At 63.9% G+C, this 19,392-nt stretch overlaps 3 protein-coding genes across 8 annotated transcripts in view; 2 read left to right on the top strand and 1 right to left on the bottom strand.

Moving 5' to 3' along the window:
* AP2B1 (adaptor related protein complex 2 subunit beta 1) overlaps positions 1-2,749 on the top strand; it is an 82,661-nt gene extending 79,912 nt beyond the window's left edge. For all 5 annotated transcript variants that reach the window (XM_084493038.1, XM_084493041.1, XM_084493037.1 and 2 more), the window contains one exon: positions 461-2,749. In XM_084493038.1, coding sequence (XP_084349164.1) covers positions 461-535 — 75 coding nt within the window. In that variant the 3' untranslated portion in view covers positions 536-2,749. The remainder of the gene's footprint in view (positions 1-460) is intronic.
* A 2,461-nt stretch (positions 2,750-5,210) lies between these two features.
* Positions 5,211-13,551, top strand: RASL10B (RAS like family 10 member B). Of its 2 annotated transcripts, none has more exons than XM_084493063.1 (4): positions 5,211-5,667; positions 7,824-8,156; positions 10,581-10,625; positions 10,864-13,551. In XM_084493063.1, exons 2-4 carry the CDS (start codon positions 7,941-7,943, stop codon positions 11,257-11,259), a joined length of 657 nt encoding a protein of 218 aa, XP_084349189.1. In that variant the 5' UTR covers positions 5,211-5,667; positions 7,824-7,940; the 3' UTR covers positions 11,260-13,551. The 2 variants fall into 2 exon arrangements, with proteins under 2 accessions (XP_084349189.1, XP_084349190.1); XM_084493064.1 differs by having other exon boundaries at positions 5,522-5,667; positions 10,501-10,625.
* GAS2L2 (growth arrest specific 2 like 2) lies at positions 13,245-18,391 on the bottom strand. Its single transcript, XM_084493054.1, has 7 exons — positions 18,242-18,391; positions 17,784-18,160; positions 16,873-17,111; positions 16,601-16,708; positions 16,047-16,143; positions 15,414-15,669; positions 13,245-15,290 (listed from the first exon to the last, which is right to left on the bottom strand). The coding sequence occupies exons 2-7, from the start codon at positions 18,139-18,141 to the stop codon at positions 14,108-14,110; spliced, it is 2,241 nt and encodes a 746-aa protein (XP_084349180.1). The 5' UTR covers positions 18,142-18,160; positions 18,242-18,391; the 3' UTR covers positions 13,245-14,107.
* Between the last annotated feature and the right edge of the window lie 1,001 nt (positions 18,392-19,392).

Below are 19,392 nucleotides of genomic sequence, written 5' to 3'. Positions count from 1 at the left end.
CCACCACAGTGATCTTGGCCCAGTCCTCGCTTTCCAGAGGGGCGACATCCAAGTTTTCTGCTCAGTCCTGACAGATGCAATGTTGTAAGCAAACACACCCTCAGGCATGGCGCTGTGATTTACAGCGTGAGGGCACGTCCCTTGTCACAGAGCCGGGCACGGCGGCCCCTTCCTTTGTGCCCACAGAGCTGTCTGCATTTGGTAAGGAATTTGGGAACCCCGAAGTGGGCGTTTGCATCCATGCACTTCCTCCTGCTCGCAGCAAGCTCTGAAAAAAGGCATTTAGATGGTAGTGATGAAGCAAGCAGTTCCCAGAAAAAATATTTGGGGTGACTGTGACTGCTCACATACATGGTGTTTCCCCCCTGTGGTGTAGGTCAGTTGTCTTCGTGGGCTCAGCAGAAAGCTCCTGCCTTCCTCAGCACCACCCCTAACCTCTGCTCCCCTCCTCTCTCCACAGCTCTCCCTGAAATGCCGAGCTCCCGAGGTGTCCCAGTACATCTACCAGGCCTACGATGCCATCCTGAAGAACTGACGGGGGCCAGCCCGTGCCTCGCCCTGCAGGAGGAGGAGGGAGAAAGGGGCCCCCGGTCCTCCTCTGCCGCCGGTGCAGGGAAAAAGCACTCGTAACTGGAAGCAGCTGTATTCATGTGTAGGATTTCAGTCAAAGGCACTGATTAAACAAGGTAGCAATTAGTATCCACGTGCTAACGATGATAGGGAACAACCCCTTTGGTATTTTTAGCGTCCATTGAGTTTGTAACCACTGCTTCGACTACTCCCACACCCCCTGCCCATCACTCCTTGTCCGTTCTCGTGGGCTTCTCCATTTTGTGCCAATGTTCGGTGTTTTCTAAATGGCTTTAGGTGTAGTTATGATTTTGTAAAATACTGCTCACTGGAGGAAAAAAAAAAAAAGCAAAAACCACATGTCGGCTCATTAAAACAAGGCAAAATTGTCAAAAACATACACTGCACTTTATTTTATATTTTTTATACATTTTTGAGTTTTTTTTTATTGTAATTGGGTTAAAGGGAAAGTGATTCCAAGGAAGTTTTGGGAGCCCCCGAGGGCTGTTAGGCTCTCGCAGGGTGAGAAGGGCCTCGGGGAACTAGGAACAGAGCCATCCGCCTGGTCCGTGGAGACGGACGCGGCCCTAAAGCAAGGGGTTTTTATTACACTTGTTCCTCAGACTCAGCTCTGCTCTTGGTGGTGTGTTTTCACTCCAGCCATCTCCCTGGCTCGTGATCTGCTGATTTAAGAAGCAAGGCTCTCCTTGGGTGGGGAGGAGCTGCGGACCTACACCTGTAACGGGGCAGCAGGGTTGAAAAAAGGGAAACGAGCCTGCTTTTAGAGCAAAGGGCCCTGTGCAGAGCATGAGGTGTGGTCTGTCCTCACCCTCTGCAGCTCTTCTTCTCGCTCGCTCTGTGCCTGCTGCAGCCGAGCTGCCTTCCCGGCCGTCCCTTGAGCTGTGCCGCTTTCACCGGGCCCTCCCCTAGGCTGCTGTAACCCTGAGCGTGGCAGCGCTGCTTTCCCCCCAGGCACAAGGGCCTGGCAGGACCCTGGGGTGCTTGGCTGCTGCTGGCCCCATCCCGGGGGGCTGAGCAGCTCTCCCTGTTCCTCTGCTGTCCCCCAAAACCCAGATGCTGGCACACTGAGGGGACGCTTTGGGCTTGGTGGTGTTTGCACCCCGTTTGCCAAGTTGAGCAGACCTTGGAAGTGTTTCTTCAGTTTGCAGCTCCCGGAGCTGGGGCTCGGTTCTCCGTGCCCCCAGGCCCATGGTGACAGATCCCTCGGGTTCCTGCTCAGCCCCTGCCCTGGCCCCTCTGTTCCTACCCGTCCTTAGGGCCAGGACCGCTTCCCTTTCCCATCCACAGCCGTGGCCTCACCACGTTGCCACTCACCCGCTAAGTGCTGCAGCAACAGCAGTGAAAGCAAAGCCTTTGCATGCCCTCGCTCCGTCCATAGCTTGTCCTGCTTTTAAACCAAGCCCCTGCCCAGCGTGGCTTCGCCCTCCCCAGCATGCTTTGACGCCGCCGCCCCCCCAGCAAAGCTCTTCTGCACAGCAACCCCCCCGGAGTCACTAATTGCCACATTCAAGGTCAATAAATGCTTTATGGTGGGAGGTGGTTCGTTAGGACTCTGGCACTGTCCGCAGCCAAGAAGCCAATGCTGGGAAGAGGTCAAACTGCCCCATTTATCCAGCCCTCAGCCCCTATAAAGAGAGGAGGAGACCCCAGCAGGGCACGGGAGTTGCAGGACCTCAGCAGAGGTGGTGTCCCTGGGTAGGAAGCCCTGTGCTCTGCCGAGGCAAAAAGTGGGGCAGAGCTGAAGCAATCCAGCCCTCGAGCCCTGCCTGGGTGTGCTGGGAGGTGAAGTGCTCCAACGCCCGCAGGGACACCGCAGAAATCGTTATTAGAGCAATTAACGAAGCACCGGCAGCACCGAGTGCAGTGCTGGGTCGGGGCAGGGAGATGGCAGAGGGTCAGAACTGCACTCAGCCTCGCTCTGCTGAACAGCCGGGGCAGCTTTGATGCGGGGAGGGGATGCTCAGCACCCCTTCCTCCTGCCAAATTTCTTCCCAGCTTTTGGGGCACGGGGGTGTCTCCGTGCCGCAGGGCAGAGCCTGGGCTCGGTCGGTGGCGTTTCGCCCTCCTCTCCCGCCGTGCCGCTCGGTTGTTCGCCGTGTAGCTGTGTTGCTCCTCGGGCTTTACCTGGTGTCCGTGTCAATAAACTCATTTCCACAAAGCCGTGGCTGTGGTGTGGCTCTGTGGGGCTGGGGACAGGGTCTGCTTCCCCCAGCTGCTGCCTGCTGGGGCTGGATCAGGTGCGAGGCAGCCGCGTGTGCGCCCCGGGAGCCCCTCGTCCCGCTCCCTGCACACAGCAGACTCCACAAAATAATTTCTGGAGCTTGCACGAGGCTGTACCGAGTGTCCTCAGTGCTGCTCCTCTGCCTCTGCCTGCTGCTCTCTTCACATCTCAGAGGGCAGCGAGCGGTGCAGGGGGCACCAGCTCCTCGGCACAGGCAGCCGAGGAGGAGCAGGAGGGAGATGGATGTGCCCGTCCGGCCCTTTCTGGTCCCCAGATGGGCTCTGTGTTCCCTGACCCGCTTTTCCCAAGGGGAAATGATAAAAGCACGTGAGATGCTGATGCATTCAGAGTGCTTTTGGCCCATGCTGGCGTCTTGCAGAGGGTTTTGCCCGTCTCTGGTGCTGTCTGAGGCAGGAAGGGTTGGGCTGCAAAACCTCTGCGGTGGCAGCCAGCCCCAAATGAAGCCATCGAAGGGGCTGGGAAAGCAGGATGAGGGGTTCCCTCCTGCAGCACAGCCCTTTCCTTCGCCCCTAACCAGCTCTGGATTAGCAGCACATGGAGGTGAAGTGACTCAGGACTGGGAGGGAAGGGAGAGCATCAGCCCACCGTGCCCTGCATGGGATGGGGGCAGCGTTCAGTGGGAACCCACAGTGCCATGAGCCCCCGGGGCTGCCACCGTCCCTGTCACATCCCATGGCGAGGGGAAGGGTTTGTCCCTCCCCACAGTTCTGCCAGGGGCTCCTCGGGGAGAACTCGGTCTTTGCTGCTGCTCTGGATTTACCGGCACGCTCATGCCCTGCAAACGGGGACACGGCGACCCTGGGCTGTGCCGTTCCCTGCAAACTGGGTTTGCTTCCTTAGCACCGTCAGTCCTCAGCTCAGGTGGCCGTCCCCAGGCTCGGAGCTGCTGCAGGGGGACCACACCACGGGGCAGGAACCTCCCCGGCTGCTTCAGGCTGCTCTGGCTGAGATGGGGCCAGCCAAAATCACTGGGCGGGCTCCCCAAAACCACTGCGGCTCCCAACAGCCTCGCGCATCCTGCTCCATGTGTGTGTAAGGGGTGACAGCAGGTCCCCAAGCCCATGGGGCAGAACGTGGAGAAGCTGTGACAGCCCCCGAGCCCTCAGCCTCGCTCGTCCCCTGCTGCCACCCATGTGCCAGGACGTGGGAGCAATTTGGTGGCCGGTTTTAGGTTCACATCCGTCTCCCGTGGCTGGGGCTGGGCGAAGCCTCCGCGCCGGCGGGGACGCGCCGGGATCCGGCCCCGCTCCCTTCCCCCCGCCACCGTATATTAAATTTCACAAATAAAACTGCAAGTGAAGAGCATCTCGGAGGGAACTGCTAAAAATAGCCCCCAGGCTGGAGCCTGGATTGTGCAGGCGAGTTGGTTTGGTGTGCAGCCGCGATCCCTGCCCTTTCCCAGAAACGTCTCAAGCTGAGCGCAGCTCCTCGGCGATGCCAGGAAGGGCTGCTGGGGGGCCGGGGGAGAGGAGCAGCACCTGGGGCTGGTAGCAGCCCGCAGGGACACCCGAATATTTCCCTAGATGTGAGCACCAGGCAGCTTTGCAGGAAAACAAGCCCCACATCTCTGAAAGCCTGGGGTTGAGATGCAGGGAAGGGCTCTGCCTGCCTTTGCCCAGCCGTGGCGCAGAGCAGCACCGAGGCTTTGCTGGCTCCCCGTGTCCCCCCCATTTGTGGGGCCGTGCCTGCTGTCCCATTTTCCTCTGGGAAGGAAGAGGGCTGCTGTGGCTGTGTGCTGATGCTGGCACCCTCCTCACCCTGGGGACGAGCCCCTCTGGATGATTTTTTCCCAGCAAAAGGTGTCAGCGAGGCTGGGGGTCCCGGCTGTGCCATGGTCGATGCTTGGGCTCTGCCAAGCCCCACGGGGGTGTCCCGGTGCTCGCTGGAGTCCTGGGGAGCAGGAGCAGGGCTTGGGGGGCACTTGGAGGAGCAGAGAAGCTGGGGGGAGCCCTTGAGGGGGGGGAAGTGGGTCCCTGCCTGGAGCCACAGGCACCCCTTTCATCGCCATCGGGTAACAGCTCAATGTGGGGTGTCCCAAAAACGCAGCTTCTGTTCCCAAAACGCCCCTTCCTCCATCCGGCCTCACCCCACACCGAAGTGGGAGCACCCCCCCGGGACAGGGGGGCTCGGAGAAGCCCCCACGGAGGGGCCCAGGAGCACCGAGCCCCAAAGCGAGCGGGGCGGTGGGGTCGGGGCGGGCGAGGGTCCTGCCATGGGAGGGGGGGAGGAGGAAAGGCTGAGGGCACCGGGCCCCCCCCCCCCCTCCACGGGTGCTGGGCAGCCAGGGGGTGCCCGATCCGCGCTGCGGGGGCCATGGGAGGGTCCTCTGCCAGCGGCACCTCCCCAGAGCCCCGGGAGGAGAAGCCGGTGCCCTTCGCGGCTCCCTGCGGAGCGCAGCGGGCCGGGCATTCCCCGCAGCATCTCCCGGGCGCTGCCTCCATCCCCGCCTGCCTCCCTCCGCGGGCAGTCCCCGCACATCCCCGCCCGGCCACAGCCTCCTTCCCTCCCCGGGCAGAGCCCGCAGCGCTCCGGGCACTGCCCGCCCCCTCCCCGGCCTCCTCCAGCCCCCCCTGCTCGGGCATCCCCAGCCTCAACCCCCCCCCGGGGGGCTCAGCCTCCAGCCCCGGCCGCCTCCCGTTTGCTCCCCCCCCCGGCCCCCCGGCAGCCCCATCCCGGCCGTGCCCGGGTTCCCCCCTTCCCCTTTATCCCCCCCCAGCCCTCCCCGTGTCCCCCCCCCCGCCCCCAGCCCCCGCCGCCTCCCGGTCCCCGCACCGGGCTCGCCGCATGGCTCCGCCGCCCGCCGGGGCGCCGCCGGCCCGGGCCGCCGCTGCAAGGTACCGGGGGGAGGGGGGGGGGGCACGGAGGGAATGGGGGGGTGATGGGGAGGGGGCAAAGTTGCCGCTGGGAGGGGGGCAGCGGGGTGGGGGGACCCCGTAAAGTTGAGCGGTGGAGCTAAGATGCTCCCCCCCCCCCCTCCTCCTGCCTAGTTGGGTATGGGGGGGGTCTGCGCCCCCCCCCCCCCCCCCAAGCATCCCTGTGGTGCTACAGCCCTTTAATGGGCACCCCGGGGGGCGACCCCAAAGCCCCCCCGCTCCCCTCCGCAGGGCTCGGGCTTGGGGAGGTGATGCTGGCCCCGTGGGGAGCGGGACGGGGCCGGCTGGGTCCTACCCCCCCGGGGTGGGGGGGGGGCAAATTGGGGTGCCCAAGGTCACGGTGCCCCGGGGCTGTACCCGCAGCCGGGGGTCACGTCCCGGCCCCACAGCCCGTGGGGTGCTGCCGGGCTCGGCCTCACCGCGGTCCCCCCGTGGCCACCGCCGCGTCCCCACTGCGCGCCTCAGTTTCCCCCGGTGGCCCCAAACTGCCAGCGGGCAGCTCCGGGTGTTTCGGGGGCAGAGCGGCTTCTTGGGGCCTGTGGGGTGGCTTTCCCTGTGTGTGGGTCCCCGTCTGCCGGCCGGGAGGGGGACAGGGTTTTGGGGACCCCCGGCAGGGTGTCAGGGCAGCGCTCGGCTCTGCAGCTCGGGCACCCCGCGGTGTCCTGCGGGGCTGGGGCTGCCCGGCTGCGTGCCCCCGGCCCCGGAGGGGAGCTGGGGTCGCTTTTGGGAAGGGGAAGGGGCTGTGGGGACGGGGCTGTCCCTGCAGAGGGGTGGCCTGGCCATGACAGTGCTTTCTGCTGGCAGAGCGAGGCCCTGGCGGGGCTGAGCCCCCCGCGTCCCCCACCCCAAGGCACGCGGCTTGGGAACGCTCCGGGCACGGGGCTGGGGCGCACGGGTCCCCGGAGGCACTCGGCACCTGCGGGGTGGTCCCAGCCCCGTGCCATGGCCCCAGCCCCGGGCACAAACCCTCCCTGCTGCCCCTGGGCTGGATCAGGCCCTGCTGAAGGCCCCCAGTCCCGGTGCCAGCACTGGCCCAGCCCGGCCGCTCAGCACCCGCAGTGGGGATGTCCGGGGCCGGGATCTCCCCGGGGTGAAGAACCCCATGGGAACGGGGCGGCTGGAGCCCGCTGCCTTCTGGCAGCTCGGGGAGCGCTGCCCTGTGCTTTGGGGATGTTTTTCAGGGAAAGCAGACGAGAGCAGCAGGAATTGGTAAAAGCATCCATGCCCCAGGAGAAAGCACGAGCAGGTTCCTAAGGATGGGGGCCAGAGCAGGACCCATCCCATTGCCCCTGCTGCTTCCATCAAACCCCCATTGCCAGCGGGCGTTCGGGACCCTCAGACCCAGCTCCTGCACCCGTGTGTGTGGGTTATTGCCCCCCGTGCCCCCTCCACGCCCAGCCCTACCCCAGGGCCCCCTCCTGCCTCGCCACGTGTGCCCGCGGCTTGCGGGCTCGCCCCGTCAGCTGGCTCGGAAATTAGCCTCCATCAAGTTAATTGCCAAACCGCTCAAAGCCTGAAATTAAATATTAAAGCTGTCGCTCGCAGGCACAGAGCGATCCCCTCCCCAGCAAGAGGCAGTTCTGGCTGTCCAAGCAGAGGGAAGATGGATTCCCCAGCTCGGGGCGGCACCGGAGCCGCTGGGGGTGCCAGGGGACGCGGCCCCTGCTCTGCCAGGCCCGGGGGGACCCTGAGCTGCTGGGCCCTCCCCAGGAGGTTTCCTTGCTCTGGTGCCAGAGGGGCTGAATGTGCCTCCCGTGGGGCTTTGGAAAGGGCAGGAGCCAAAAGGAAACCCAAAGGAGAAGAGGAGCGGTGGTGAAATGGGAGCAGGAGATCCCCAGGGTGCGGCGGGAGGGAGGCGATGGGCACAGGATGGTCTCCAGGGTTCTGCTGCCTTTTAGGAAACCCAGGTGAGACCCTTCCTGGGGCAGGGCTTGCCCAAATCCTGGCTTTTTTGGGATGGGGGACCCTTGGCTCTCGCAGTGTCCATGCTGGGTGCATAGCCCAGCTCCCAGGGGACAGCCATAACCCTTTATCCATCTCCGAAAACCCCAACCCGCAGCACCAGCGGGGTCTGCGGGGCATCCCCAGCACCTGACCTCTTCCCCCCGGCCTTGCAGTGACGGGCTGTCCCGGCGGGGACACGCATCCTGAATGGGGCTGAGGCCCCCTGCGCGGGAATATGCAGCCTCGGAGCCGCGGGGGCAGCACCGGGGCAGCGGCCGGCGCGCGGCGGCATGGTGGCGACCTTCAAGATCGCCGTGCTGGGAGCCCAGGGCGTGGGCAAGAGCGCCATAGTCCGGCAGTTCCTCTACAACGAGTTCAGCGAGGTCTGCGTGCCCACCACGGCCCGCCGCGTCTACCTGCCCGCCGTCGTGATGAACGGCCACGTCCACGACCTGCAGATCATGGACTTCCCCCCCATCAGCGCCTTCCCCGTCAACACGCTGCAGGTAGGGGCGCCGGGGGAGAGCCGAGCAAGCCCCCGCTCGGGGTTTGGCTTACCTAAACGCCGAGGATGGTGGCTTCAGAGCGGCAGGATGGGATAAGGTGGTTGGTTTTGTTGGTTTTTTAATTAATTTTTATTTTTTTTAATTTATTTTTTAATTGCAGCTTATTCGCCTAAAATGATTTCCAGCCCTGGAGGGGCGGTTTCCCTCTCTGTTTCCCACCCAAGGGGGTGCCCGTGGCTCCTCTGGGTCTCCTTGTCCATCTGGGTGCTGGGGCAGGGCACTGGGATCCGTTCCCATCACTGTCCTGGACCAGCAAAGGGCTCGGGGAGCGCGGCCAAAACCCTTGGGTGAAAATCTCAGAGGTCCTGGAGAGCCAAAGCACGGCGCACCCGTTGCCTGAAGGCCACCCCTGTTGTGGGCTTGGGGTTTTGCTGTGTTTCTCTGTGGTTCCTCTAAGCCTGCTCCTCTTTTCCCTATGGGAAAGGCCGTTTTCCTCGCTATGGGCTCGTGTTTACCCCAATGAGGGGTTCCTTACACCCCTCACCCCACAGCGGTGCCTGGATCGATCCCAGCAGCGCCGACCCCGCTGCTCCCCAGCCCCGCAGCTGCCACCACCACCGCCTGCGGGGTCCAGCGGGGGAAAAGGGGATTTTAACCCCGTGCCGCTGGCAGGGATGGGCTGTCTTGTATCTTTAATCAGTGTAATTACACTGCTCCTGCTCCCCGTGGGGACAGGGTCAGGGGGGCTCTGCAGGGCCCCGTGCTTGCCCGAAGCTGCGGGGCAGGAGGTGAAGGGAGCGCCGGGGGGGGGGGTTAAAAATTAAACGGCGTGTGCAGGGAACGAAAGGTCAGCGAGAGACACAGCCCGAAATAACAAAGGGTAATTTATTGACATGGCAGACGACGCTCACATACTCAATTAACTCCGTGCCTCGCTGTGCTCAAGGGGAGGCGGGCGGTGGGAACAGATGGAGGCTCCCAGGGCAGGGGCTGGTCGGAGGGGCTCCCGGAGGGGAAGGGGGCACCACGGCGGGGGCAGACAGCGGCCGGGGCTGCTGGAGGCATCGCTGGGCTCCGCTCCTTGCCCAGGAGCAGCCTCCCTGCGGAGATGGCCTGGGAGAGGAGCACGGCCCCAGCTCCCCGATGTCCCACTCTGGCCTCGAGCATCCCCAGGAATCCAAACGTGGATGTGCTCGGAGTAAGCCGAGACACTGGCACTGCACCTGCCCTCCTCCTTGTAACGTGGCCGGGAGCATCACCTCCTCCCCAGGGACCTGAGCAGGGGTTGGGGTGCTCCCTGCTCCCTCCTGTGCCCAGCTCTGGCTGCTGGGGTCTGCACGAGGCAGTGAACCACGCCGTGAAACTTTCCTCTCCGCGATTTCCTCCGGTCCTCGGTCTCATTTAGCCTCGTTCCCGGAGATCATAAACCCAGAAGGGATGATTCACCGTGTGCTCGGGCTTTGCCTGGGGAGCATCGGAGCCTTTTCTGCTCCGTGCGTCCCTCTCCTTCCCAGCCCAACCTCGGGAGGGATCCTCGCGGAGCCACCTGCACGCGCCGTAACCCAGGGTCACGGCAGCCTCAGCACAGCCCAGAGGCATCCCCCAGAACATAACCCCATGGACACCTCGGGGGGGATGGCTCCATCCCACAGCGGGGACGTGCTGGGGATCCAGTGGGATCCACTGGGAAGCGGGGACGGGCTGCACTGGGGACGCTGTGCTTTGGGGCCGGTTACTGGTGTTACTTGTCCTCAGCAGACCCCGCTCCCGAGCAGCCGCTGCTCCCTGCCTGTCCCCAGGTCCCCTTTGCTGTCACCTTCCTGCTGCCACCAGCAGTGCTGCCGTGCTGCAGAGCTGCTGGCCTGGGACCCCGCAGCCTCCCCTGCCCCAAACCTGGGCTCCATCACCCCTAAACAGCCCAACGAGCAGCTCTGGAGGGAGGGAAGCTTTACACCCAGGCTTTCAGCCCCCTTCACCCAGCTCCAGTAAGGCTGCCCCTGGGCGGAGGTGCAGAGAAAGGCTTTAATCCTCGCTCCGGAGAGGAACTGGGGCTGGCAAATCCCCTTATCCTTCCTCTGGGTTACGTGATCCTGGGGGGAGCTGCCAAAGGGGGGAGATGGAGGCGTTGCAGGGACAGGGTGCAGAGCAGAGGTGCGATGGGTGCTGCACTTTGGGGCTGGGGAAACGTGCGGTGAAACGCTCCCATCCAGGACCCCACACACTGCAACGTGCCCAGGGGCCGGATCCTACAAACATCTTTCCCCCTACAAACGCGTCCAGCCCCCAGGCGGTGCGGGGCGTCCCCCGGGGCACGCCAGGATTGATCCCTCTCTGCACCTTGCAGGAGTGGGCGGACGTGTGTTGCAGGGGGCTCCGGAGCGTCCATGCCTACATCCTGGTCTATGACATCTGTTGCTTTGACAGCTTCGAGTACATCAAAACCATCCGCCAGCAGATCCTGGAGACGAGGTAGGGGCCGTTCACCGGCGGGGGCATGCCAAGAGTGGGGTGGTATCGTGGTGGGGATGGGATCCTATAACCCCCTGCTGAGCCTCTTACATCCCAGGGCAGATATTCCTGGGGAAAAGCACCTTGGGGTGACACGGGGCCCCCTTGGTGGCCACGGAGAGGGACAAGGGGACAGGACAGGCTGGGGCTGGGTTGTGGCTCCGTGTCTCTGCCCTCCCTCACCGCCCTCCCGCCCCAGGGTCATCGGCACGTCGGAGACGCCCATCATCATCGTGGGCAACAAGCGGGACCTGCAGCGGGGCCGGGTGATCCCGCGCTGGAACGTCTCCAACCTGGTGAAGAAGACGTGGAAGTGCGGCTACATCGAGTGCTCGGCCAAGTACAACTGGCACATCCTGCTGCTCTTCAGCGAGCTCCTGAAGAGCGTGGGCTGCGCCCGCTGCAAGCACGTCCACACCACCATCCGATTCCAGGGCGCCCTGCGCAGGAACCGATGCACCATCATGTGAGCCCCCCCGACCCCCACGGACCCCTCCCCGGGGCCGTGTCCCCGCAGGACCCCCAGCCCTGCCGGGGTGATGCTCTGCTGGGAGCTACACCAGAGGCACCCCGGGTGTTGCTTCCCCTGCGGTGACATTTGGGGACACAGCGCGCACGGCACGGGGCCGGGCAGGGCGATGCGGTGGCCGCCGGGGGGTCGGGTCAGGCTGGGCCAGGTGGGGCCCGGAGGTGAGGGGTGAGGGAGGACCTCAGCTGGATCCTCACTTCTCTGCATGAAGGAGCCGCTCGGGGAGAGCCCCGTGGTCCCACCGACCTCCAATTCCCACCTCAGGGCTGAGCGCTGCCTCCCTGCGCCGCCACGGCCCGAGCTGGTCACCTCTGTGGGCTCTTGCTGCTCTGTGCCTGAGCCGGGCAGCCTGGTTTGGTTCCCCTGCCCCAAAAAGTGCTATTCCCACCCCCACCAGCTCCCTTTCCTCAAGCCTCGTCCTCCCCGTATGCACCAGCCCCGCAGAGGCTTCGCCAGCCCCCGGGTTTTTAGGGCCAAAGCTGCTGCCATTAAACGCTGGGCACAGCTCAGCACCCCGACCCAAAACCCAGCATCCTGACCCAAAAAGCAGGGGTTCCTGGCTAGGCAGGCGGCACTTCCAGGTGGATCCAACCCCTGCGGGGCTTTTCCCAGGGGAAGCTCACGCCCATCCATCCATCCAAGACGGGGACGGTGCCTGCACAAAGGCAGCCTCCGAAGCAATAGGGAGCTGGGGTTGCATTGCCACTTTCATTTCTTAATTCTGTGCACATTCCTAATGGGAAAATGAGCCCCTCCTTATTTTTCTTTCTTTCTTTCTTCTTTTTAAATTAATCTTTTGGCTGGTTTCCGCTCCGGACTGCCAGCTCATCTGCAGCTTGTCCTGGAGCCCGGGAGGTAAAGTGCAGCCCGAGCTCGTAAATGGGGCCGGGTGCGAGGGGTGCAGGTCTGGGCTTTGTCCCCGTGTGACACAGGGACGCTGTGAAACAGCCAACACCAAAACCCACTGCCTCTGCCCCACCGACAGGCTCCATTTCCCAGAACTGCTGCTGTCCTGGTAACTCTTGCTGTTAAGAGTCCTTCCCACTGAGCTCTAGCCCACTGCATTCAGCCTGGCCTCGCATCCCGGCCATCGGTCTGTCCCTGCATCACTGCTCCATCCCTGCCGTCAGTCCCTGCTTCATCCCCACCATCAATTCCTGCTCCAGCCCCACCATCAATACCTCTTCCATCCCTGCCATAATTCCCTGCCATAAATCCCTCCATCCCCACCACCAATTCCTGCTCCATCCCCACCATCAGTTCTGCTCCATCCCTGCTGCCCCCACCACCTGCTTTAGGAACCAAAACCCCATCTTCTTACCCCAAACAAAATAAGGAATAAATCACACAGAAAAGTCGATGGGAAGGCGCACAGGGCCCAGGGCTGGGGGAGAGCAGCTCCCATCCTCCATCCCTCACCTTCACGGCAAGCCCACCGCGCCGCGCCGCCGGCCCAGACCCATCTCACCAGGATTGATCAGCCCACGTTATCGGTCTCTCGCTAGCTTTACCCCTCCAAATTGTTTGAGAAGGAAACTCCTCGGTAAATGCTACTAATAAAGCATTTATACAGTGCTCCGACGTGCACATGTCAGCGACTAAGCCAATACATTGTTTGTTATAACCCTGTAGCCTGCAGTTTATAGCACAATTAGTTACAGGTTTTTATAGCATCTATTTAGTATTTTGGAAAAAAAAAAATGGTTATAAATATAATTGTTATATTCTATTGTACTTTATAGACAGAAGTTATATTAGTATTAACAACCCTCCCTGCTCTGGCAGCAGTGCCCAGCTCCCGGACCACTGCGAGGAGAGCGGGATTGGGGCCGGGACCCCCGGCACAGCGGGGCTGGGGGCTGGGATGGCAGAGGATCAGCACATCCCCTGACCCCTGCAGCACTTGGGATCAAACTGCCTTGCCCCCCTGCCCCATAAATATGCCCTCATCCCAAAGTGTAACCGCTCTGCCACCACCTCCTCGTCCCGCTCTGTGTTTCCTCGCTCGGCCCTACGTCTACACAGAGATAACCTGCTGCTGAGCTGGGGGGAGGCTGAGGATGTCCCCAGCTGTCCCCAGGGGCAGAAAGGTGGAAAAAAAAATATCATTTTCTGCCCCGTGTGTGTGTGTGCTGAGCCAGGAGGTGTCACACAGCCCGAGGTGGGCTCGGTGCAGCCCCGATGAGGATGCTCGCCCTCTCCTCCTCCTGGAGGTGCATCACGGTTTCCAGGACATGGCTCCCCTTTCCCCCCTGGACTTCTCGTTGGAGATTCCCAAGACGTCTCCACCTCCTGAAATGCCCTGCACCCCTTTACTTGAACCCGAATTAAAATCAGGTCTGTCCCCCTTGTTCTGTACCCGCCTCGCTGCTCCTTGCTCGTGGCGCCGGACCGCTCGCAGCCCCGCCGCGGCGCTGGAAGCCCCCTGGGGAAGCCGAGTTCCCCCTGGCAGGACCCTTCCCACCAGCAGGGCTCGCTGCCCACGGAACCGGTCACCGGGGACTTCTCCCTCCCTGCCCACACAGAAAAGCTGCTGGGAGAGAAGAGGCTTTGGTACAGCTCTTATTGCACAAGCACCGACCGCCGCTGCCGCCCCGTGACACCCCTGCAGATGCGTCCTTGCTGGAGCAGCCTTAATGCAGGGGGGCTGCTCCAAACCAGGGCCCGCAGCGAAATGCCAGCAGAGCATCAGGAAAATCATGTCACCCTGCCCTGAGCTCACCAGGCTGTGCGTGCTGGAAGGCTCAGGCATCCTTGGTTCCATTGCGCAGATGGGGAAGACCGAGGCACGCGGTGGTGTCCCCAGAAGCAACCGCATCGCGCTGCCTGCGCCGACCTCCTGGGGCTCAGCCCCCAATTTGGGCACTGTGGCTCCCACAAGTGAGGGGTCCCCCAAAACCCAAGGGGCAGGGGGTCAGACCCACGCCTCCTCATCGTCCTCGGTGAGCCAGGCGCCGCTGTCAGCCAGCGAGGGCTTGGCTGCGGGGTGCGCGCCCCCGGGCTGCGGGCGTCGCGTCGGGGCTGGGGGGCGATGCTGGCCCCGGGCACGGGGCTGGCGCTGCCCCAGTGGGGTGGGGATGCGTGAGGGGCCCTTCCCAGGCCGGTGGTCCCGCCGGGGACGCACTTTGGGCCGCAGCTTCAGCTTGTAGATGGAGGGCACGCGCTCGGGTTTCTTCAGGCACCGCCGGGGTTTCAGCAGGGTGGCCGCCCTCGTGCCCTGCGGGGTCTGGGACCCCACTGCCAGCTCCTCCGTGGTCCCCCCAGCTGGGAGGGCGGCACGCTGCGGGGTGGCCATGGGGGGTTTTGGGGCCACCCAGCTCTCCATCTCCACGGGGCGCAGGGGCTGCCGGTTGTGGGCGAGCTCCTCCAGCACCCTGTCGTAGCCCGGGGGCTGTGAGTGTGCCCAGCACCCCCGGAGCCCCGAGCCCCCCCTGCCATGGCCACAGGTTCCCCCCGGTTCATCCGCTGGCACCCCGGGGCTCTCAGCATCCTTGGCTGGTGGGCTCGTGGCTGGGTGGCACCGCTGGGGACCCTCCCCAGCAGCACAGCCCTTGCACCCGTTTGCGATAGGGGACAGAGGGGTCGGGGGCCGGCAGCCAGCCGGGCTGGCTTTGCTGGGGGGTTTAACACTTCTGTCCCCTTTTGGCGCTTGGCTCAAAGAGTTTTGGGGTGGTGCTGGATGGCCACGTCCACAGGCTGCCCGGTTCCCTTCCCGGGGGCTTTTCCTGCTCTGTGATGCCCCCCGGGCATCGCGGTGCGGGGAGGAAGAACTGACCTTGATGGGGCTGTGGGCACGGGGCATGGCGGCAGCGGGGACCCCTGCTTGCTGCAGCCTGGCAGCCCCCACGGACGAGCTCCCCCCTTGCTGGGTGGTTTTTGGAGGCGGCGGTGCCCGACTCTGGGCGCTGGGGGCCCTGCCCCTGCCCTGTGCTGCTGCAGAACGGGGGGTCCCCAGGATGCTCCCAGGTGGCACCTCGGGGACCCCCGCACTGCCCCGCGTGCCGGGGGCCAGCCGGGACGGGGTGGGTGCCCGCTGCGTGGCCCCACAGCCGGGGGTGCTGGGTCGAGCAGGGGACCTCGGCGGTGGTTCCCGTGTCCTGCAAGGAGAGAGAGACAGAGGGGGGTGCACAGAGCCACCGCGTCCCCCTGCATCCAGGGATGGCACAAAAAGCACCCCAAAAAGTGGCGGTTTTGGGGTACGAAGCCGCTCTGCACCTCACCTGCCCGAAGGGACCCTCCGGGGCTGCGCTGGCTCCCGGCGAGGGCTGGCACCCGGCGAGGGGGTGGCGGGGCGCAGGGGGCCGGGGCGGGGGGCGTGGGGGGCGCGGGGTCCCCACGCGACGGGGGGCAGCGGGCTCTGCGAGCGGCTGACCAGCAGCGAGGGCTGCCCGCGGCCGGGGGCCGGGGGGGCTTTGCAGAGCTGGACTTCGTGCTGCACCTGCTGGGGGGGCCTGCTCCGGGGGTGCTGCTTGTGAGCTGCGGGGGAAGACGGGGCTCAGCCACCACCACCCCATCACCTTCACAGACCCCAACCCTGGGGAGGGGTTTTCAGGACCCCCACCCCCCCATGCTGTCAGCCAGGGATGCTCCCCGCAGCCCCCAGCATCTTGAAAAAGGGATTTGGGCCTCGCAAAGGTCTCTTTCCTTCCCAAAGTCTGCCGTGACCTCTAGCGGCCACCCAGCAAGAGCTATACCCCAAAGCAATGATTTCCCAGCGCAGTATTGGGGTTGGGGGGCCTCCTGCTCCTGAAAACCCCCACGAGCAGCAGCAGGCACCCCATAAGCAGCAGCAGGCACCCCATAAGCAGCGATGAGCCCCCCCCTTCTCCCCTCCCAGCGGCACGGGCACTCACAGAGCGAGGTGCAGCGGCACGGGTCGTGCTTGTCCAGGTAGTGCTGCAGCGTGTCCCAGCCACCCCCGACCCGCACCATGACGTGTTCCCGCAGGATCTGCGCGAGGAGCAGCACCATCAGCCCCGCTTCACCCAGCACCATCGATTTGGGGGGGGTCTCGTCTCCCTCTGATGTCCCACTGCGTGTTTTGTCACCCCAAATGACAAAATGGGGCTGGGGTGGGAGGCTTTTGGGAAGCTCCCTGCTCCACCAGTGGATGCTGAGCCCTTTGGGAAGGCCTTCAGACCCAGGCAGGGGTTGAGCATCAGCCCCAAACAGGGTTCCCATCACCTGTAGGGCCAGCTTAGCCCCAAACAGGAGGTTTTGTCCCACACCCACAGGTGGTTACATCCATGCAAACCCACACCACGGGCCCCAGCTGCCCTATTTTGTGGATAATTGTCAAAAACCCCATGTTGGCCCTGTTGGGGGATGGATTTAGGGAGCTAAACTGGGAGCTGAGGCAGGCTTGCTGGTGCCCACACCCTGAAAGCAAGGCCCAAAGCGGGCTCACCCGGACAAAGATGAGGGTGTCGGAGTCGCCCACGCGGTATTTCCCGTCCGATATCTTAATCATGGGGAACTGCACGGGGCAGGTGCAGCGGCTCACCAGGTGCTGGACCTGCGGGCAGCAGGGATGGCTCTCATCCTCATCATCCTCGTCATCCCCATCATCCCATCATCCCCATCATCCCCACCATCCCCATCATCCCATCCCCATTATCCCCATCCCAATCATCTCCATCCCCATCCCCACCATCCCCTCCATCCCCCCCCCCACCCTACCATCTGGTCGAGGTTTCGAAGGTCCCGGGGTTCCCTGGGGGGCCGTGGCAGGGGGGTGTCCTTGGGGGGCAGGTGCAGCTCCTGCCGCAGCTCCTCCTCGATCTCCTCCTCCATCTGCACCAGGGTGGGGGCGCGCATGCCGAAGCGGGCGGCGCGGCGCGCCAGCTCCAGCAGGCACAGCACGAAGTTCTTCTCGTTCTTCCGCAGCACCAGGTCCTCCGTCTCGAACATCAGGACGTCTGGGGCAGGTGCACCAGGGGACGGGGACAAAGGGGTTGTGGGGGGGGGCACGGGCGTAGAGAAAACCCACCCGAGGGGGTGTTGTTTCCCCGAGGAGCGGCTCTGCCCGCCTCGCTGTGCCATCCCACGGATGCTAGGAGCGTGGCTGGGTGCAGAAAGGGTTGGGATAAATTCACAGGGGGGATGTTCTCCCTTGGCCATCTCCATGCGGAGATGCTGAGGCTGTTTTGAGCCATCCCAGAGCCACACACAGCTGGGTGTGCTGAGGACCTTTCACTCCATGCCCATGGCACTACCCAGGCACCGCTGCTGGTGGGGACAAGGTGACAGCGCCCTGCCCCGAGCCAGGGTGCTCCCGGTCCTTATGGCCGAGATGGTGCCGTGCGTGGCAGGGCCCTTGTGCCCTTCCCATGTGCCCTTCCCATTCCCATCCCCATTTTTCCACCCGAGCAAACACATCCACCGCGTGCCAGCACCCTGCAAAGCCACCACCAAGCCGGGAGGAGTTTGTGTGAGCCCAGCTTGGTGCAGAAATCCCAGCTCGGGCACTGCCCAGCGCTGGGGTGGCACCGGCCTTGGGCACACACGGGAAAACACCAAGGGCGATGCCAGGAGGGGCCGGAAGAGAATTGCATGCTGCATCCCGGGGCTGCTGGATCCCGAGGCCTTACCTTTAATCCCCATCTCCTTCCTGCACCACTGGATGAAGTTGGAGATGTTGTCCCTGGCCTGGAAGGTGCCTGGCTGTGCCGCCAGGTTGCAGGCGACGCCGGCGGCGGGCAGGCGGAGGCGGCGGGCTGCAGCGGGGTAGGCACAGGCGAACTCCCCGGCAGCTTGGGCGACGTGGTTGGCGTGGGAGCAGAGCACGGCCCCCGTCTCCAGCACCTCCAGGAAGGTGCCCGCCTCGATGTCCAGGTCGTAGAGCTCCTTCAGCCACTCGGCCAGGTCCTCCTTCATGGCGCACAGGTACTGCTGGCTGGAGCGGTAGGGACGGATGCTCCTCTCCGCGGCACCCGGCGCCCCCCACATCGTGCCATAAGATCCCGGGCTGGGAGGAGGCAGAGGGAAAAGGGCGATGGGGACACCGGGAGCTGCCCCAGCCGTGTCCCCAGCCCACCTCCCCACTCACCCCGTGCTGCTCACTCTCTGCCACCAAGGCCACCAGGACGGGGACACCGCTCGTCCCCTCGAGGGCTGGCTGCCTGTGGGGTGCCGGAGCCCTTCTGGGGTCTCAGGGCTGTGCGAGGTAGCCCTGGGAAGGGAAATGTCCCTCCTGGGCAGTGGGTGTTTTGTTTCCTTCCCAAGTGCTGCTCCCTTCTCCTTGGTGACAAGGGACTGGCTGCAAACACTCCCCGTTAACCCTTCAGCGCCTGCTGCTCCTCCGGGAGCCCCGCTCCCTCTCTGCGCCCCAGGGGTGGGTTTGCCCACTAAATGCCCCCAGTTTGGGGCAGTAGAGGGCTAGAGGGCAGCTCCTCAGCACCCCAAGCCACTCACAGCCCCAAAAGAGGGGGGATTGCCTCCTCCCCATCACCCTTACACCTGCTTGCACTGCAGGTGAAGTGACCTGGGGGCCCTGTGAGCCCTATCTTCAGGGCTCGGTGCCACCCAGCCACAGCTTTGTACCCATTTTACAGGCCCAGATGGGGGTCACTGAGATTCCCCCTTGCACACTCACCCTCCCCATGGCAAGGAGCCTGCACAGGCAGGGAGCACAGGTACAGAAAGGTACGAGGCCGATCTCAGCATGGGTGCAGCATGAGGAACTCCGGGCACAGCACAGGGACGATGCTCAGACCAGCCCCTCCGCACCCTCCCCATGCACACCTTGGCAAAACCCCAGGGTTTTGCAAAGTTGTAGGGCTGGGGCAGAAATCCCACGGGAAGAGCTGGTCCTGCCAGCGGCTGGGCTCCCAAACCTTCCCGTGGGGTTTCTGTGTGACCAGGAAACGCAGCGGGTAGCAGCAGAGCCACCACGGCCACCGCCTGCTCCGGGCTTTGGCAGCGAGGTGAGGCCCCGAGCCCCAAGCTTTGCACCATGTTTTGAGGGCTCAGCCTGAAAAAAAAAAAAAAAAAACCTCAATCCTCTCCCCCAGGCTTCTTCCTGAAAAAGCAAAATGAGCATGAGAGGGGTTTTATTCGTGTGTGTGCCATTGGGGTTTCTTTGCCCTGTGCTCCCTTGCGATCTCTGTGCTGTGAAGCCCTGAACAAGAGCCAAGCTCCTCTGCAGAGGGCACGGCGCCAGGAGCTGGGGCTTCACGGCAATCACCACGGGGCACAGCA

The sequence above is a fragment of the Aythya ferina genome (genome assembly GCF_964211825.1).
Source record: "Aythya ferina genome assembly, chromosome: 19".
Taxonomy (NCBI): Eukaryota; Metazoa; Chordata; class Aves; order Anseriformes; family Anatidae; genus Aythya; species Aythya ferina.
The sequence above is the reverse complement of the archived record's forward strand: the minus strand, read 5'-3'. Positions and strand labels throughout refer to the sequence as shown.

Bases quoted from the DNA above. Each gene is read 5' to 3' on its own strand.
- GAS2L2 (XM_084493054.1), bottom strand. From the start codon at position 18,141: ATGTGGGGGGCGCCGGGTGCCGCGGAGAGGAGCATCCGTCCCTACCGC. The intron at 17,112-17,783 runs GTAAGGCCTCGG...CACCTGCCCCAG, and splicing joins GAAGGAGATGGGGATTAAAG to ACGTCCTGATGTTCGAGACG. The intron at 16,709-16,872 runs GTAGGGTGGGGG...TGCTGCCCGCAG, and splicing joins TTCGAAACCTCGACCAGATG to GTCCAGCACCTGGTGAGCCG.
- RASL10B (XM_084493063.1), top strand. From the start codon at position 7,941: ATGGTGGCGACCTTCAAGATCGCCGTGCTGGGAGCCCAGGGCGTGGGC. The intron at 8,157-10,580 runs GTAGGGGCGCCG...TTGCTTTGACAG, and splicing joins TCCCCGTCAACACGCTGCAG to CTTCGAGTACATCAAAACCA. The intron at 10,626-10,863 runs GTAGGGGCCGTT...CTCCCGCCCCAG, and splicing joins CAGCAGATCCTGGAGACGAG to GGTCATCGGCACGTCGGAGA.